The sequence below is a fragment of the Microcaecilia unicolor genome, chromosome 7 (genome assembly GCF_901765095.1).
Source record: "Microcaecilia unicolor chromosome 7, aMicUni1.1, whole genome shotgun sequence".
In the NCBI taxonomy this organism is placed as follows: domain Eukaryota; kingdom Metazoa; phylum Chordata; class Amphibia; order Gymnophiona; family Siphonopidae; genus Microcaecilia; species Microcaecilia unicolor.
This window is the reverse complement of record NC_044037.1, coordinates 184523732-184541786: the sequence shown is the minus strand read 5'-3', so window position 1 is coordinate 184541786 and position 18055 is coordinate 184523732. Positions and strand designations below refer to the sequence as shown.

Sequence of the window (18055 nt, the reverse complement as noted above, 5' to 3'; positions counted from 1 at the left end):
TTCACTTAGCAAGTAGTGTGCGTAGCTTCTAATTATTGTCAGTTAGTGCTGATAACTGCTTAACATCCAATTATCATTACTGATTAGAATCAGGGTAGGCACCTCAAAGAGATAAACCAAACCTATATTTTTTGACGAGTTAATAACAGATCTGGAGTGGAGCCTGGTGATGGAGTGACTATAATATTTCTGCTTCCTGAGCTCTCTGCGTGTATTTTTGGGTCCACTTAAATAATTTTCTCATTTTTTTGAAAACATCACAAATAGTAGATGTATAACTTTACATAAGTACATAAGTATTGCCATACTGGGACAGACCAAAGGTCCATCAAGCCCAGCATCCTGTTTCCAACAGTGGACAATCCAGGTCACAAATACCTGGCAAGATCCCAAAAAAGTTCAATACATTTTATGCTGCTTATCCCAGAAATAAGCAGTGGATTTTCCCCAAGTCATTTTAACAGACTTTTCCTTTAGGAAGCCATCCAAACCTTTTTTAAACCCGCTAAGTCCTTTACCACAATATTTGAGGTGCGGTCACACCATGGACCAATACAAAGACACTATAACATCCTCATTTTTGTTTTCCATTCCTTTCCTAATAATACCTAACATTATATTTGCTTTCTTAGCAGCTGCAGCACACTGAGCAGAGGGTTTCAATGTATCAAGAACGACAACGCCTAGATCCCTTTCTTGGTCAGTGACTCCTAACGTGGAACCTTGCAACTTTGAATAACTTTGTGTTGTCAACAAATTTAATTACCTCATTAGTTACTCCCATCTCTAGATCACTTATAAATACGTTAAAAAGCAGTGGTCCCAGCACAGACCCCTGGGGAACCCCACTATCTACCCTTCTCCTTTTAAACCACTAGATGGTCCAATAAACCAAAGCACTGAACAGCAATTCTAGTGAAGATCCACATTTCTAGGCATAGATCTACCAACAGAATTTTAGAAATATATTACTTATTGAATATCAGCCCAGTTTTATGTGTGCATAAACTTTGAATTCCTTTCACTAACATGCATTAAGCTGCTAAAGAACTATTAGAACATATTAATTTCTACCACAGAACTGCGCTAACAGCTACCACAGTGGCATGAGAGTTTACTGGCACTAATTCACACCTTACTGGCCTATCGTGTTAGGAGGCAGGAGCTAGATAGATCATGGTCAGAGAACTGGCTTGGGCTATATAATGCAGTGAGTGCTCAGTAGTTAACATGCACTAACCTCCCATTTGTGCAGTTAGGGTGGCTTCACTTAGTGCCTCCTCAGTAATGAGGAGACATGTTGGGCACACCCCAACAATTAGCTCACAGCAGTGGCATAGTTAGGTGGGGCCACGGGGGCCTAGGCCCCCCAAATTTCTTCTGGGCCCCTGGTTTTGCTGGTTGAGGTTCCCAACCCCCGCCAGCTGAAGCCTTCATCCAGCCCTGCTCTCTCTCCCCCTCACATCCAGCATGTTCCTTTAAGTGAAACTGAGCATGCTCAATTTCAGACAGGCTTCAGCTGGCGGGGGTTGGGGACCCCTGCCAGACAAAATATTTGCAATGGTGGGGAGCGGTGAGGCAGCACACCAAAATGTGCCCCCCCCCCCAACCTCGGGCTCTGGTCCCCTTCCACCGTGAGGTCTGGCTACGCCCCTGGCTCACAGCCTACTGCATGCTGATTTTTGCTGTTAGGGCACATTAAGGGCAAAAAACCCCCACCACACTTTAGTACAAGACCCTCTTAGTGACCTAAAATTCCCAGTGTTTCCATTGTAAGTGGTGCAACTTCCATTTTACAAATCTACGTGTGTATGTGTTGCCAATTAAGTATAGTACAGATGTTGTGAACCACCTACAACTTAGGATTGTGCGAAATACACATTTTTCTAAAATAAAGTAGTGAGACTGAAATTTTAACTTGGTTTCATTTTCGGAGGTGCAAATGAACTATATGGGATTAAGAAGAATGACTCTCTTACTCCCTCATTTAAAGCCCTGGCCAAAATGAGCACTTATATATATATATATATATATATATATATATATATGCCTTTGAGCCGATGTAAAACTTAACATGAAATTTTTTCCCCATACTCATGTATTCCCTTTGTAAAATGGAGAATATTGGGCAGATTTTAGACCCACCCAAACCACACCACCCTGGATATCCACATGTACAATATCAGCTTTCCGAAGTCAGTATTTACACATGTATAAAATATACATATGTAAATCCCGCTATTTACACATGGATGTTTCTATAATAATGGCCATAAACAATGTCAGATGAATGGCCAAGGACTAAGATTCCTTCATCTCCCTGCAGTATGGCCAGTTATCACTAGATGGTACTCCATGTGTTCAACACAATGTGTAGATGGTCAGTGAGTCAGGAGAGATGGGGAAACACAACAGTACAGATAATAGGAAAAGAGCAAAACTAACAAGCAGGAGATGACAAATGAATTTTATTTTTGCAAAACAATCACTATACAGCAACAAATACATTTGCAAATTGGATTGAAAAAACATGAACTACCTACCACCTGCCATTCAAGAAATGCCTATGATAACAGGCTGTACAGTTATCAGAAAACACACAGGTTGATCACAGCGTACTATTTTCTGTTAAAGCCCAGCACAGAGAAGACGCTAAGAGTTTCTCTTTGCTAAAGCTGAAGTGTCCTTGTTTATGTTTGATCTTTCCAGCAGCAAGATCCAATTGCATAACCAAGTTCTTTAACAATAAACTGCAGAGCTCTATGCCAGTGGCCACATACCTTTTTCCCCTAACAGATTTTGACTCAGAGATGGTTTCTTAGGCGGAACATTTCAGAACCTGGTTTCCAAACCTGAGGATCTAAAGCAATGATGCAGAATCTTAAAATCCATATAGTCTGGCTTTCTGGGCCCTTTACATAATACATGTAGGGAAAACATACACATTTTGAATTTGCATTAGTATTACTCAAGTAAAGATTTCTACTGTACTATTCCTAATATTTGTAGGTTTACTGCTGTACAGTCATTGGTGGTCTGGGATGTCCGGGTCTCCTCTGACCCTCACAATATTCACCCCTGGACATGCTCTAATAGTTCATCACTGTAAAGAGGCGGTAAAATCAGATTCAATTCCTCTGACCCAGCTTTCTATTCTGTCAAGTAGACTAGCAAGATATTTATTCGTTGGGTCCACTTCAAACCTGCCCTGTCAAAAAGACTCCACGAACAGGAACAATTTACAAAAATCCTCAAGAATAGCCTGCAAACAAATCAACCAATCTTTGATTGGTTAATTTGGCTTACATGGTTTACAAATCCCTTCTATGTGGGAGACAAGACTATCAAAACATTCTGAATTGGGTTTCTTGTTGCTCTAAAAGAGAGAATTTTTCATTTACAAAACCTTGGTACATATGCATGATCAGCACAATCCATAATTCAGAACAGGTTTAAAAAAAGAACAGTTACATCGTGTTTCATTTTCTCCACAATGTTCAGCCTGTCGGGGTCAGCACTTTTAAAGCCACCGACCGCTGTGGGCTGAAACTAATCTGGATAGTTAATGCTTTGAATATCTGGGTCAGCCGCTTAGCACCTGCATAGCTAAGTGGGCAACGTGAGGGCTTCCTTTTGTGCGGTCTTATCTGCCTGGTTAGCTAAACATGCATCAGCATTGAATCTGACTGGTGCCTGCATAACTGCTGGCTGTTCCCCAGCTCTCCCCCACAGTGCTATGGTGGATCGCAGTTTACTGCTGCTGAATATCTGGTGATGGCCTGCTGACCAGGGTTTAAATGGGCAGAAGCCTCTCCTGCCTGCTTAAACTTTATGTAATATCTACCCCTAAGTGCCTACTAGGCACAGTGGAGTTTGTGGTACACCCCCACACCCCAATCAATATTAAAAGGCACATGTCTGTTTTGGGTTACTACAATACCAAGTGGTTTGTTCTGGACTAGCAGTGGACCTTGAGCTAGGAATGCTCTTCAAGTCATCAAACCTACTTTCCCTGTTAACTCCATGTGACATAGAGGGGCTGCTGGCACCTTAAACACTAACCAATTTATTGAGACATAAGCTTTCAAGGGCTACAGTGGAATTCACCAGACATGGACTCTTCTCCTTGAAAGTTCATGTCTCAATAACATGCTTAGTCTCCAAGATGCCTCAATCCTGTCATATTTGCTGTTCCAGACCAACATAGCTGCCCCTCTGGCAATACATTCTGGTATTAGTTTCACTCTTTCCATTCCAAAATGAAGGTTCCTTTTTTTTTTTCACATGTTGCTTATCCTGACTCCTAAAACCTCCGTTCTCTTCAGGTCTATCACTTTGATCAGCTTTGTATCATTTCTTTGTAATTATTTATCAATTGTAAGGCACCATGCTATATAGGGTACCACAGACAAAGAGTAATGCATATAAATAAAAATCACCAAGTTAACATGACAGTCATTAAATTTAATGGCAATGACCTAGTGCATTACAAACTGTAGTTTGGAGTTATAAGTGCCATATCAGACATTTTACAGGGGTTTGGTTAAATAAGAGGGGGGGTGTTCAGAAATAATATGTGTGATTAAGGCCTGAAAACCAGAGAAGTCTGGGTTCCAATCCCACCAATGCTTCTTGTGACCTTGGGCAAGTCATTTAATCCTCCATTACCTCAGGTATGAAATTTAGATTGGATGCCCTCTGAGGAAAGGGAAATACTTTGTATACCTGAATGTAATTAATTTTGAATTACTATTGAAAAGGCTAAAACCAGTATTAAAAAAAGTATGGAATATCTAAATAAAAGTCAAGGAGCTTAATTTTATTGAAGAGAAAACCACACAAATACATTTTGGTCATCAGCTCCTTGTTGGCCTTGGTTCTACAGGCTAATCAGATGGTAATGGATATCCATATATCTTCTGGGTTTTCTGGGGAATAATATGGTAGAGGGGCAAAACTGATGATATTCTTATGAAAAATGGGCATTGAACCAAGGATCTGTAGAACAGCAGTCTTGATTAATAAGCTGGGGCCACGTTGGATTCTAATGAGCCGAAGGAGAGCCACCAAATATCTTCCCATGCAGGGAAAAAAAACCTCAGAAAGAGAACGGGTGCCGCCATTGGTCCTCAGGCTTTGCATTGAAGAACACTATTACACTTTCTACGGTTCTTTTGTCTGTTCTCATAAATTTGGGGCAGGGGGGTTATAAAAAATCTATCTGTAGTAAAGTTAGCTGAGACCCTTTGGTGATAACTAGAATGAACATTTCTCTCAATAGTGTTGGCCATCATGTCAACCAGATGTGATATAGCTCAGAGGTGCCTCCAATATTGTTGATTGACACTATCTAATCCTGGAATGAAGCCATTCTTATACTATCCAAGGTAATTTGCTCATACATGCTCTTATCCCATTTTGTCTATTGCTGATTCGCATATTCATAATTTGAAAATCACTGAAACACTATTTCCATGAGAAAGGCTGTGCTTATTAAAAACAGCCCAGGAACACTGCATTAAGAAGAGGTTCACTGACCCTTTCATATCTCTTTTTAAAACTCAGCAAGATCCTTTTGTACAAAGAAAGATTGACATAAAATGCATTGGGCACACTTGCAAGTGCCGAGCAGCTCCCACTATTAACAAAAAACAAAAGACGCAGTGGCGGAAGTCCCATGAAATTTCTACAGACTGCTGCTGAAGGCAAATTTATTTAGCGGCCACTAGTATCAGCATTGTTAAAGAACACTGGTTTAGCTGATTCTTCTACTCTAATAAAGATGTTACAGCCTCTTTTATGTAGAGTGTGTCCTCTTTTTCTGAATACTATGAATTTAAGAAAATGTTGTGGAAAGTATTACTGATTCTATTTCTGTCATAAAACTAAATTCTGCTAAGATGGACAACACAGAGTTGAACTTCCACAGGTTTTCTACGTAATCTGTACAATTATTCATAAACAGGTAGATGGACCCTACTGGTCTTTATCTGCCATTATTTACTATCTTACATTTTAAGAGTGATCCTATTGTTCACTAAGGCTGTTCTACGCAACAGCAGATTTGCTCTGCCTACTGTATGTTTCATTTGGCATCATATTTGTTGTTTTAATAGATATGGTCTTCCTAGATTACAGTACCTAGTGCAAGCATATCTATGTTTGTATCAAGGGAACCTATTTCCCTTGTGGTGTCAAATAACCAGTGCATTTTTTCTAGCAAAAAAGGTGCTGGTACTCAAATGCTAGGCCACCCTTCAAGGGTGGGGTGATCACTGAGGGACCCACCCCACAATAGCCAGGCCCCCTGCAACCAGTCACAGAACCTATGACAAGGCAGAATTGGTGTGTAGAACCTAAGCTCTTTCATTAAAACTTAGGGTCCGTGGGTCAATTTTAGCAGACAATGGGAAAGGTGCCGGTACTCAGAACCCCCAAGTACCCCCTCAAAAAACACCCTGCAAACAACCATCACAGGCATTCCTTTATGGAGAGTACAAACACTGCTCACTACTAAAAAATCTCGACTCTTAACACTTTCAAGTTACTTTGGATTTATGTGGTTTTAGTTGTTTGCCTTTAATTAAATCTACACTGGATGACAGTTCAGTTCGATGTGTCGAACATCTGGAACACTAACGTACCATAACAAATCTTTTATTTGCCTTCACGCACACAAGTTGATACACTGTAGTGCTACTTGACATAAGTGTATCCACTGAGATTTCACTGATATCTTATACATCGGTTTTACCAGTTTATGATTTTTATCTCAACAGATTTTTTTTATTTGCGTTTCAAAAAGACATCACTGGAAGAGAAGTGTAGGTGCCCTGGTTTCCGCATCAATTTTAATTTTATCATATGGCAACAGAAAATGCACAGTTCCTGGCTCACTAAAGAGACTTTCACAAGATCCCTGGATCTCGTACAACCAACTGTTCGAAGATCTTTCCTCGCCAGGTGGCGCCTGCAAACTTACATTTGGTGGCTGAAATCCTTGTTTTGCTAGCATTACAGAAGAAACTTGCATCTGATGCTAAATTAGGGTCACAGCTTGCATTTTGGACAGAAAGCAACTTCGTACTAAACAATTTTGCCCCCCTCCCTTTTTTTAAAAACAGCATTTTTAAATAGGAAAACCTCCTGCTAACATCTACCATACTTTTACACACCTAAAACTGCAATACCAAAGGGTGCAAGAGACACAGATACTGTGAATAAAGAAGTAGAATATTCAACTATATCACAAATGGCCACAGAGAAATATATTTATATATGTACCTATAATACTGAATCAAACAGATGGAATGGATTGGAAACTGGTAGTGTATACACGAACATAGTTGCTTAACTGACATCCTAATGGGACACATGTCCACTGCAAAAAAAGTACTTTGCTTCGGTGGCTGCTCGTTCACAACACTTCTTTAAAAAACAAAAAAAAGAAAGAAAAAGAAAAAGACATTGCATTTCAAATTCTTCCCCCTCCCACCCTCCCCAGTTCATTACACTGTAAATAATTTCTTTTCATCGTTTAACCACTGGCTGACACAAGTATCCAGACCCACGGCAATTAATAACTTAAAAGGAATCTTTTTATTTTCATTCCCTTGTTTTAAATAGATCTATATATATATTTATAAAATAATACTAGATGCTGTTGCATGCCCTTGAATTCTGTAAGCAGATTTTCTAGCGGAATTTGAACTGACGGTAAGTTACAATGGGAGTGGCTTTCACTTGTGGATGAAAATGTGAAAATGAGCAGATTGGACACAGGCTGAGGCTCTTTGGAACATGGTGGGTGGGTTGGCAGCCTTCAGGCACATATAAAGATATAAATGAATTTTAATCATTGTACTCCATGCAAGACAAATCAGGGCAAGAATGCCTGTCCTAGATGATATACTACAAGTGTACCCATGGACAAAGCCAGTGTCCTTCTGCGGTAAATGGAGTTCAGGTCAATTGCTGCAGCCATGTTGGATTATAATTTTGTTTGTTACTGTTTTTATTTATTGTATCATTATTACAGTCTCTTAGGTTGTGATTTCTTTTAAATAGGAATGCATTTAACACACCTGCCCTGAGCCCAAAACCTGCCAAGAGCTCATGCCTAAATATTATTACTTCATACACTGTTTCAAGGGAGCACATTCATAAGCCTTGCTTGGCTAGGGCTGCAGTGACGTCTTCAGCCAGGGTGGCGAGCTGGGGGGATTCCAGCAGATTGATGCTGCCCGAGGAGGAGACATTGCTGAGTTGGTGTGGTGATGCAACACCCGAGCGGCCTGGTGACTGGGAGACGATCTCGGCGCCATGATCCACACGGGCTTTGGCCTGCTCTCGGAAATGCAGCTTCTGACTGTCAATCTGCTCAAGGAAATTAAGAGCATTTCTAATTATATTTTACACAGAAATCTTACTTTGCTTAAGCACCAGTTGTGAACAGTATCCTGTTGGGAGATAAAGGTGACTTTACAGCACAGCTTCCCAAACTGTGGGGCGGGACCCCCAAATGAGGTCAACAAAACCAAGTTTGGGGTCATGATCTAGATGGGCACTCTATAGGTGCATCATTATTCTGCACCTCAGGAGGGGGAGGGGTCACACAATTTTATTTGGCCGGAGTCATGGGGTCACAGCTGCAAAAAGATTGATAAAGTGCTGCTTTATGGAATTGCAAAGAAACCTTCTTCCAATGATAGGAGGAATGTGTTACTTAGATTCAGGAAGGTTCAGAAATTAAGTGTGGCTAACAGCTTGAATCTTGCAAATGTAAATTATAAAAATCTCATGAAAGATCATAGACGTTGAGTTTTCTTAAGAAGACTGGACTAAGCTGGGTCTTTCCTACAGACGTGAGCCACTTATTCAATGGTGCTGAACATTCCTCAAGGCCAGTGCCAACCTTCTTTAATATGGCAGAACAAAGAAACAGAGCAGAGGCCTCAACCAGCAATGCAAGTTGAAAGAAAGGCTTACTGGGGGAATTTTTGCAACTGGCTGAATTTGAACAAATACTGCATATACTGGTTACCAGTAGGCTTTCACCAGGTATCTTGTTCTGCTTTTAAAATACTATAGGTAGAAAGAAATCAAAGTCACCCAAACCTGCTGTTTATTTGGGTAGATGTTTTCCTGGAATAGTCAAAGATGTGAAAATTTCCATCTATGTGCATATTTTTCCACCCCTCACCTAAATATGTCCTCCTAACCAAAGAATACAGCAGCTATAAATATACACATCGCAGCTCTCAATGCAGTTATAAACATACACATTGTAAAAAAAATGCACAGACTTAACTGTAGTGAGGGAGATAATTTTCAGACAGCCGATTAATACATATAAAACACCTTTTTCCTATATCTTCATTATAGCAGAACAATCTAGAATGTTCAGCTCCCAGTGCCAACTCACAGTGCATTAATTTCTCTGGCAGCTGTGGTAAAACAACTTGATATCTCCTTATGGTTTATTAGGCTTGATATACTGCCTTTCATTAAGATATACAACAAAGCAGTTTACAACACAAAGGGGGTCTTTTACTAAAGTGCGTTAAGCACTTAGGAGGATATTCTACATATGGTGCCTAAAAAATCGGCGCTGAAATCAGTTCCGACTAAACGTACTCTGTAATCGGTGCCTAGATTTAGGCACCGATTAGAGAATACTCTTAGTTCATATTTCAGCGTCTAAATCTACGCGCATCCATTTACACTAATGAAAATTTGGTGTAAATCCCTGCGCGTAGATTTAGGTGCACTGGGCCATATTCTATAACTAGGCATGTAAATTTTGGAACGCCCATGAAATGCCAATTTCTCCGCACTTAACCACACCCCCTTTTTGCCTGCACGCGTTAGAAGTTGTATTCCATGGATAGGGGTAATTTAACCGACAAAACAAAAAGGAGGAGGAACGAACCTCACGAAACCATGAGAAATACAAAGAAAACAGTGAGGTGAATCCGGGGAGGATAACAATAAAGTCTTTATTGGGGTGTCTAAAAATATGACCCGACATGGGAATGAAAATAAAAATAAAAGTGAAAATATTTTTATTTTCACTTTTATTTTCATTCACATGTCCCACTTACACCGCTTGACTCCATCATGGTTATATACCCTCCGTTGATACCACATTTTAACTGATAAAGACACACAGAATCTAAGCATTCCTTTTTCTAACATGATTTTTGTGCTCACAATATTCCAGCATAGTTCATATGTCATGATATATAAATGTATGCATTCATTTTTCATATTTTATTCAGATAACCAAGGATTTTACAACCAGGCACTTGTTTTAGGATTTTCATGTTGTTAAGTGAAACATAACAACAGCAGAGGTACCGCAACAACTCAATGTTCTTTTAAAACATTTCATAAAAAGTTTATTATTAAAAATTTTTTTTTAAGAACCATTAAAAAATCTTTTTAATTAATATAGAAAAACATATATAAAAATATTTGTATACCTTTATATTAGAAGTTGATGTTCCTTCTGTAATTCAAAATTCCACATAATTTTTAAGGACTAACTTAATATGTTTTAATTGTATTTTAATTTGCCCATATTCCCTTTATGCATTAGAATTTTTTGTGATTATTATTTTGAGTGTCACATGATTTCATATATATATATATTTTTTAATGTTCTTTTGAATGTTCATCGCTGAGATGCTCTTTATGCATATTGTAAGTCAACCAACAATGTATATCTATGGGTTTTTTTTCATGTAGATCTATCAAGACCCCTTAGGCAGGCCTTTGGGCCAAAACACGGCCACGTCGGGTCGTATTTTTAGACACCCCAATAAAGACTTTATTGTTATCCTCCCCGGATTCACCTCACTGTTTTCTTTGTAATGTAAACCGACCACATGTGTAAATAGTATGAACATACTTTTCCTTGTGGGGGGTACTTCTGAATTTACCAAATGAAAGTATACATGTTTCTGTTTTGAAAATTATCCCAGGGAATTTATGAACTTACATCTATTTTTTTTACCATGCTTATATTGGCTGTATTATTTTAAGCCTCCACACACGTATTTTCAGAAGTGTGAATAAATACAACCTTTATCTCCCTCCCCACCCAGGAATGCCTCTGCTCAGTTAGGATAGTTATGTATGTAAAGGCTATACACACATAACTTTATGCGCATAGCATGACGTGCAATTTTATAAGTGCCTATTTTCACACTTCTGCTTTGTATATGTAGAACAGGTTTTACAACTGCCCTCTTAGTAATGCAGTTAATTAATTTAATTCAATTCAGGACTTCCTGATATAATTGAAGAGCTTAGTTCCAAAATTTTTGAAGTACATTTTTTACCAAAAGTGGGCTTAAACCAGAAACTGCTTTCATAGATAACCACAACATAAGTAAAATTGGCACTAAAAGGACTTTTATTTGTAAGCTATATGGTATTCAGTGAAAATTTGTTTTTCTTATGTTGACTAGAATTCTAGAAAATAAAAACATTCATTTATCTGGGGGGCGGAACAAGAAATGTCATCGACCGTGGTGGTGGGGGGGGGGGGGTGGAGCAGGAAATGTCGGTAACAGCAGGGAGTGGAGGGGGGGCTGAAACAAGAGACTCAAATATAAACCAAGACCCCCATATTTGGGCCTTTTTATGGCCTACAAATCTCAGTCTATATTCAAGTACATACAGTACTCCAATTTTCATAGAACACTTTTTTTTAATGAAAAACACTGATTCTGGTTTACTTGGACCTCTCTCCTTATGTGATGAAAAGTGCTACCCATTTACCTTTGTGGAGTGGTGTTGAAAGGGACCAGAAAAACAGCACTGTTAAATGAACTCTCCTTTTATTCAAAAAGTGGGTCATGAAGGAGATCAGTCACATGTTGAATTGCATATCTGTAAATTTGAAAGTGGTCTGGATATCTTTCTATTCTGTTCTTGATCTAATTTCTTTTCTTTTCTCAGGTTATCAGCCATAATGCTAATCTAGGATCAGTAGGTAGATTTCCACAGTAACATCATGGCTGCACCACGACACACCCTGCAGGCCCCTTCTATTGAGTGCTCACCTTAACATTGCCACCTCCTGGTATGTGGTGGGCATTCTCAAGAGAGCCAATTTTTGATTGAGCCTTTTCCTTGAAATCCAGCTTTACGCTTTCAATCTTTACGTGTCCACCTCCTGCCAAACAGAGAAAATCAGGATTGAAAGCAAACTAACTTTGATATTTTTATAAATACATTAAAACTGAAGAAACTTTCTCAGGATTGAAAACACCTTCTGGCTATGCCAAATGCCTTTATGAACAGGACTTTGGATCCACTTTTCCTTTTTTGTCTATGAAGCCCAAAATCCTATTTCCAAATTAAGGTTAGAAGTACCTGGCAGGATCCCAGAGAGTTTATGAATTCCTAGAGATAAACTATGGTTTTCAGCCATTTTTAAACCCGCTATGCTAACTCCTTTTTTTATCACATCCCCCAGCAGCAAATATTAGAGGGGTCCTTTTTTTAGAACTTTTTGGTGATTTGGGCCAAATTGTTTTAACAAGTAGGTGATTTCCATTCCTTCATGAGTATAAAGGCAATTCGGAAGCTACAGAGAAGGGCAACCAAAATGATAAAGAAAATGGAATGATTCCCCTGTCAGAACGGCTAAAGATGTTAGAACTCTTCAGTTTGAAAAAGAGATGGCAGAGGGAGGATGTAAAAGTCTATAAAATCATGAATTAAATACTGTATAATGGGTAAATGCAAATCAGTTGTTTACTCTTTCAAAAAGTACAAAGAATAGGGGGACACTCCATGAAATTTCTAAGTACCACTTTTAAAAATAAATCAAATAAAATATTTTTTCACCCATTTTTTTTTACCAAACAAGCCATTTACTATTTCATGTATTAAAAAAGACCCCAGGTAGAAGTGGAAAGGAAGAAGACAAACATTTTTTATACGGACAACTTTCAGACAAATCACATATGTATTTCTAACCCCCCCCCCCCCCCCAACTTTACATTAATTTTCAAAAGGAACTGACGGGAGAAAATATGTGCACAGATCTGTATCTATTATTTATGTGGGTATTTCTTCCACAGAAACGTACTTGTACCCCTCAAAACCTATGAGTATACATATAAGTTACACTCTGGAAGTACCTTTCTGAAATGTGTGTTCACATACAGTGGGGGAAATAAGTATTTGATCCCTTGCTGATTTTGTAAGTTTGCCCACTGACAAAGACATGAGCAGCCCATAATTGAAGGGTAGGTTATTGGTAACAGTGAGAGATAGCACATCACAAATTAAATCCGGAAAATCACATTGTGGAAAGTATATGAATTTATTTGCATTCTGCAGAGGGAAATAAGTATTTGATCCCTCTGGCAAACAAGACCTAATACTTGGTGGCAAAACCCTTGTTGGCAAGCACAGCGGTCAGACGTCTTCTGTAGTTGATGATGAGGTTTGCACACATGTCAGGAGGAATTTTGGTCCACTCCTCTTTGCAGATCATCTCTAAATCATTAAGAGTTCTGGGCTGTCGCTTGGCAACTCGCAGCTTCAGCTCCCTCCATAAGTTTTCAATGGGATTAAGGTCTGGTGACTGGCTAGGCCACTCCATGACCCTAATGTGCTTCTTCCTGAGCCACTCCTTTGTTGCCTTGGCTGTATGTTTTGGGTCATTGTCGTGCTGGAAGACCCAGCCACGACCCATTTTTAAGGCCCTGGCGGAGGGAAGGAGGTTGTCACTCAGAATTGTACGGTACATGGCCCCATCCATTCTCCCATTGATGCGGTGAAGTAGTCCAGTGCCCTTAGCAGAGAAACACCCCCAAAACATAACATTTCCACCTCCATGCTTGACAGTGGGGACGGTGTTCTTTGGGTCATAGGCAGCATTTCTCTTCCTCCAAACACGGCGAGTTGAGTTCATGCCAAAGAGCTCAATTTTTGTCTCATCTGACCACAGCACCTTCTCCCAATCACTCTCGGCATCATCCATGTGTTCACTGGCAAACTTCAGACGGGCCGTCACATGTGCCTTCCGGAGCAGGGGGACCTTGCGGGCACTGCAGGATTGCAATCCGTTATGTCGTAATGTGTTACCAATGGTTTTCGTGGTGACAGTGGTCCCAGCTGCCTTGAGATCATTGACAAGTTCCCCCCTTGTAGTTGTAGGCTGATTTCTAACCTTCCTCATGATCAAGGATACCCCACGAGGTGAGATTTTGCGTGGAGCCCCAGATCTTTGTCGATTGACAGTCATTTTGTACTTCTTCCATTTTCTTACTATGGCACCAACAGTTGTCTCCTTCTCGCCCAGCGTCTTACTGATGGTTTTGTAGCCCATTCCAGCCTTGTGCAGGTGTATGATCTTGTCCCTGACATCCTTAGACAGCTCCTTGCTCTTGGCCATTTTGTAGAGGTTAGAGTCTGACTGATTCACTGAGTCTGTGGACAGGTGTCTTTCATACAGGTGACCATTGCCGACAGCTGTCTGTCATGCAGGTAACGAGTTGATTTGGAGCATCTACCTGGTCTGTAGGGGCCAGATCTCTTACTGGTTGGTGGGGGATCAAATACTTATTTCCCTCTGCAGAATGCAAATAAATTCATATACTTTCCACAATGTGATTTTCCGGATTTAATTTGTGATGTGCTATCTCTCACTGTTACCAATAACCTACCCTTCAATTATGGGCTGCTCATGTCTTTGTCAGTGGGCAAACTTACAAAATCAGCAAGGGATCAAATACTTATTTCCCCCACTGTACATGCATACATATTGGTCTATTTTCAAAAAACATAATTTTGTTTTATGCAATGAGATGCCTTTGAAAACTGCATACAAATTAAAGAGTGGAAAGTAGTCTAGTGATTAGAACAGTAGGCTAAAAAGAAACTCCTTTTAGTGGGTGGGTAATCTTCAGTGGTAGTGACATGGAACTAGAGAGAGACAATTAGTCAAATGCTCACTGGGGTCCCTCACCAGCTGGGATCCAACCACATTCTGGTATAGAAACAAGAGAAAGCACAATGTGTGTGTGTGTGTGGGGGGGGGGGGGGACAGGGGGGGACCCACTTGGCTACAAGCAAAGTCATTTCAATGCTGAACATGTTGAGGAAGTTAAGAAAAGGTGCTAGAAACATTTTCACAGGTATTTCCTGTGTATAGAAATGAGAAAGACTGTTTAGATTCTTAGTCTTCACTCCCAGTTCTCAACGGCTGCCAACTGCTCAGGTTTTCAAGATACCCTTAATGAGTATCGCCCACTTCTGAAGATATAGACATAGTAGAGTGGATCAGACAAGGCCTACTAAAATAGTGCAGAGTCTAAACCATAAGCCCAATAACTTATTTTCGAAAGTGAAAGACGCCCATATTTCGACCCAAATCAGGAGATGGGTGTCTTTCTCCCGTGTGCGCCCAAATTGGTATAATCGAAAGCCGATTTTGGGTGTCTCCAACTGCAATCTGTCGCGGAAACGGACAAAGTTGACTGGGGCATGTCGGAGGCGTGGTGAAGGCGGGACTGGGGCGTGTTTATCGGCCGAGGAGAGATGGGCGCGCTCGGCCGATAATGGAAAAAAGAAAGGCGTTTTTAGCGCAAATTTAGGTCACTTTTTTTGGACTCTTTTTTTTTCACGAACAAGTCCCAAAAAAGTGCCCTAAATGACCAGATGACCACCGGAGGGAATCGGGGATGACCTCCCCTGGCTCCCCCAGTGGTCCCTAACCCCCTCCCACCAAAAAAAAAGAACTTTAAAAACTTTTTTCAAGCCTGTATGCCAGCCTCAAATGTCATACCCAGCTCCATTCACAGCAGTATGCAGGTCCCTGGAGCAGTTGTTAGTGGGTGCAGTGAACTTCAACCAGGTGGACCCAGGCCCATCCCCCCTACCTGTTACACTTGTGCTGGTAAATGGGAGCACTCCAAACCGCCCCCAAAACCCACTGTACCCACATGTAGGTGCCCCCATTCAGCCATAAGTGCTATGGTAATGCTGTAGAGTTGTGGGAAGTGGGTTTTGGGGGGGAGCTATGGACTTGGGAGGTATTTTAATTTTTTTTTAATTGTTACAAGTGCCCCCTAGGGTGCCCGGTTGGTGTCCTGACATGTGAAGGGGACCAGTGCACTACGAACCCTGGCCCATCCTACGACCAAATGCCTTGGATTTGTTCATTTTTGAGCTCGGTGCCTTCGGTTTCCATTATCGCTGAAAAACGATACCGCCCAGCTCAAATCTGCACAAATCCAATGCATTTGCCCGGCACAAACCGTATTATCAACAAAAAAGATGGACATCCATCTTTTTCGAAAATACGGTCTATCCCACTCCTTCACGTGCCCGTTCTCGGAGATAGACGTCCATGGAGAAGGGCGTTCGCGTTCGATTATGCCCCTCCACACATACCTTACTGGAGAGGAGAGACATTAAAAGCTAAGGGTAAATGAGGAAAAAGCAAACCTTTTTGACTGGACAGAAAGTTCTAGAACAGGGGTGTCCAACCTTGGCTCTCACCTGGCTCTCACGGATTTTCTGGAATTCCACAATGAATATGCATGAGATCTATTTGCATACAATAGAGGCAGTGCATGCAAATAGATTTCGTGCATGCTCACTGGGAAAATCTTAAAAACCGTCCGCCTGGCCAAGACGAGCAGACGGACGCGGCAATGACAAGGGAAATTAGGGAAGCGAATAAAAAGGGCAATGTAATATTAATGGGTGACTTCAATTATCCGGATATAGACTGGATGAATGAAACATCGGTACACGCAAGGGAGGTGAAATTTCTTGATGAAATCAAGGACGGCTTCATGGAACAGCTGGTTCAGGAGCCAACGAGAGAAGGGAAAATACTAGACTTAATCATTAGTGGGGCTCATGATCTGGTTCGGGGGGTAACGGTGCGAGGGCCGCTTGATAACAGTGATCATAATATGATCAGGTTTGATATTGGCTACGAAGTAAGTGAACTCAGGAAATCAAATACACTAGCGTTTAACTTTAAAAAAGGAGACTACGATAAAATGAGGCAAACAGTGAAAAAAAGACTGAGGGGAGCGGCTGAAAGGGTAAAAAACTTGAATCAGGCGTGGATGCTGTTCAAAAACACCATCCTAGAAGTACAGGACACATATATTCCGTGTATTAGAAAAAGAGGAAAAAAGACCAAACGTCAGCTGGCGTGGCTAAACGGTAAGGTAAAGGAACATATTAGAGCCAAAAAACAATCCTTCAGAAAATGGAGAAGGGAACCGACGGAAGACAATAAGATAAAGCATAAGGGATGTCAAGCCAAATGCAAAAAGGAGATAAGGAGGGCTAAGGAGGACTTTGAAAAAAAGTTAGCGATAGAAGCGAAAACACATAGCAAATTTTTTTTTAGGTATATTAAAAGCAGAAAGCCGGCTAAAGAATTGGTAGGGCCGCTGTACGACGGTGATGTTAAAGGGGCGATCAGGGAAGACAAAGCTGTAGCGGAGAAATTAAATGAATTCTTTGCTTCGGTCTTCACCGAGGAGGATTTGGGAGGGATACTGGTGCCGGAAAAGGTATTTGAAGCGGACGAGTCGGAAAGATTAAATGATTTCTCTGTAAACTTGGAGGACGTAATGGGGCAGTTCTGCAAACTAAAAAGTAGTAAGGCGGATCCAAGATGGCGACGGTGCAAGTAGCTTTACCGGCCACGCTCCGGAATTCTTTACAGTCGGTTCGAGTGTGAGCGTCTTACCCGCTGTTTGGATGGGTAAGAGGAGAGGCAAAGTCCGGGAGGCTCCCCTTGTCTCGGGCGGTACGCCCCAGCTACACCAGACGAGACTGGAGCGATTTGGAGTCCTGTCCGGTCCCGGAATGGCATCCACTCCTTCTGCCGGAGCCGGCATTTCAACGCTGGACGACAGTGTAGACGGGGCTTCCCTGAGCCCCGTCGAACATGCGGCGCCCCCTCAACCCGGAAGAGTTTTGCTCACTGCAAGTCCTGTGGCCGTACCTCGTGGAGGAGAAGCGGAACAGGGAGGGAGCCTGCAGGAGAGATCATCTGGTG

General features: G+C 41.0%; 1 protein-coding gene across 1 annotated transcript in view; it reads right to left on the bottom strand.

The window, feature by feature from the left end:
* Window positions 1-7519: 7519 nt before the first annotated feature.
* Window positions 7520-18055, bottom strand: part of MAP2 (microtubule associated protein 2) — a 602201-nt gene continuing 591665 nt past the window's right edge. Inside the window, exons 17-18 of the mRNA XM_030210839.1 lie at window positions 12072-12184; window positions 7520-8376 (exon numbers count right to left, since the gene is read on the bottom strand). Of these exons, the coding sequence (XP_030066699.1) occupies window positions 8161-8376; window positions 12072-12184 (329 nt within the window). The 3' untranslated portion in view covers window positions 7520-8160. The remainder of the gene's footprint in view (window positions 8377-12071; window positions 12185-18055) is intronic.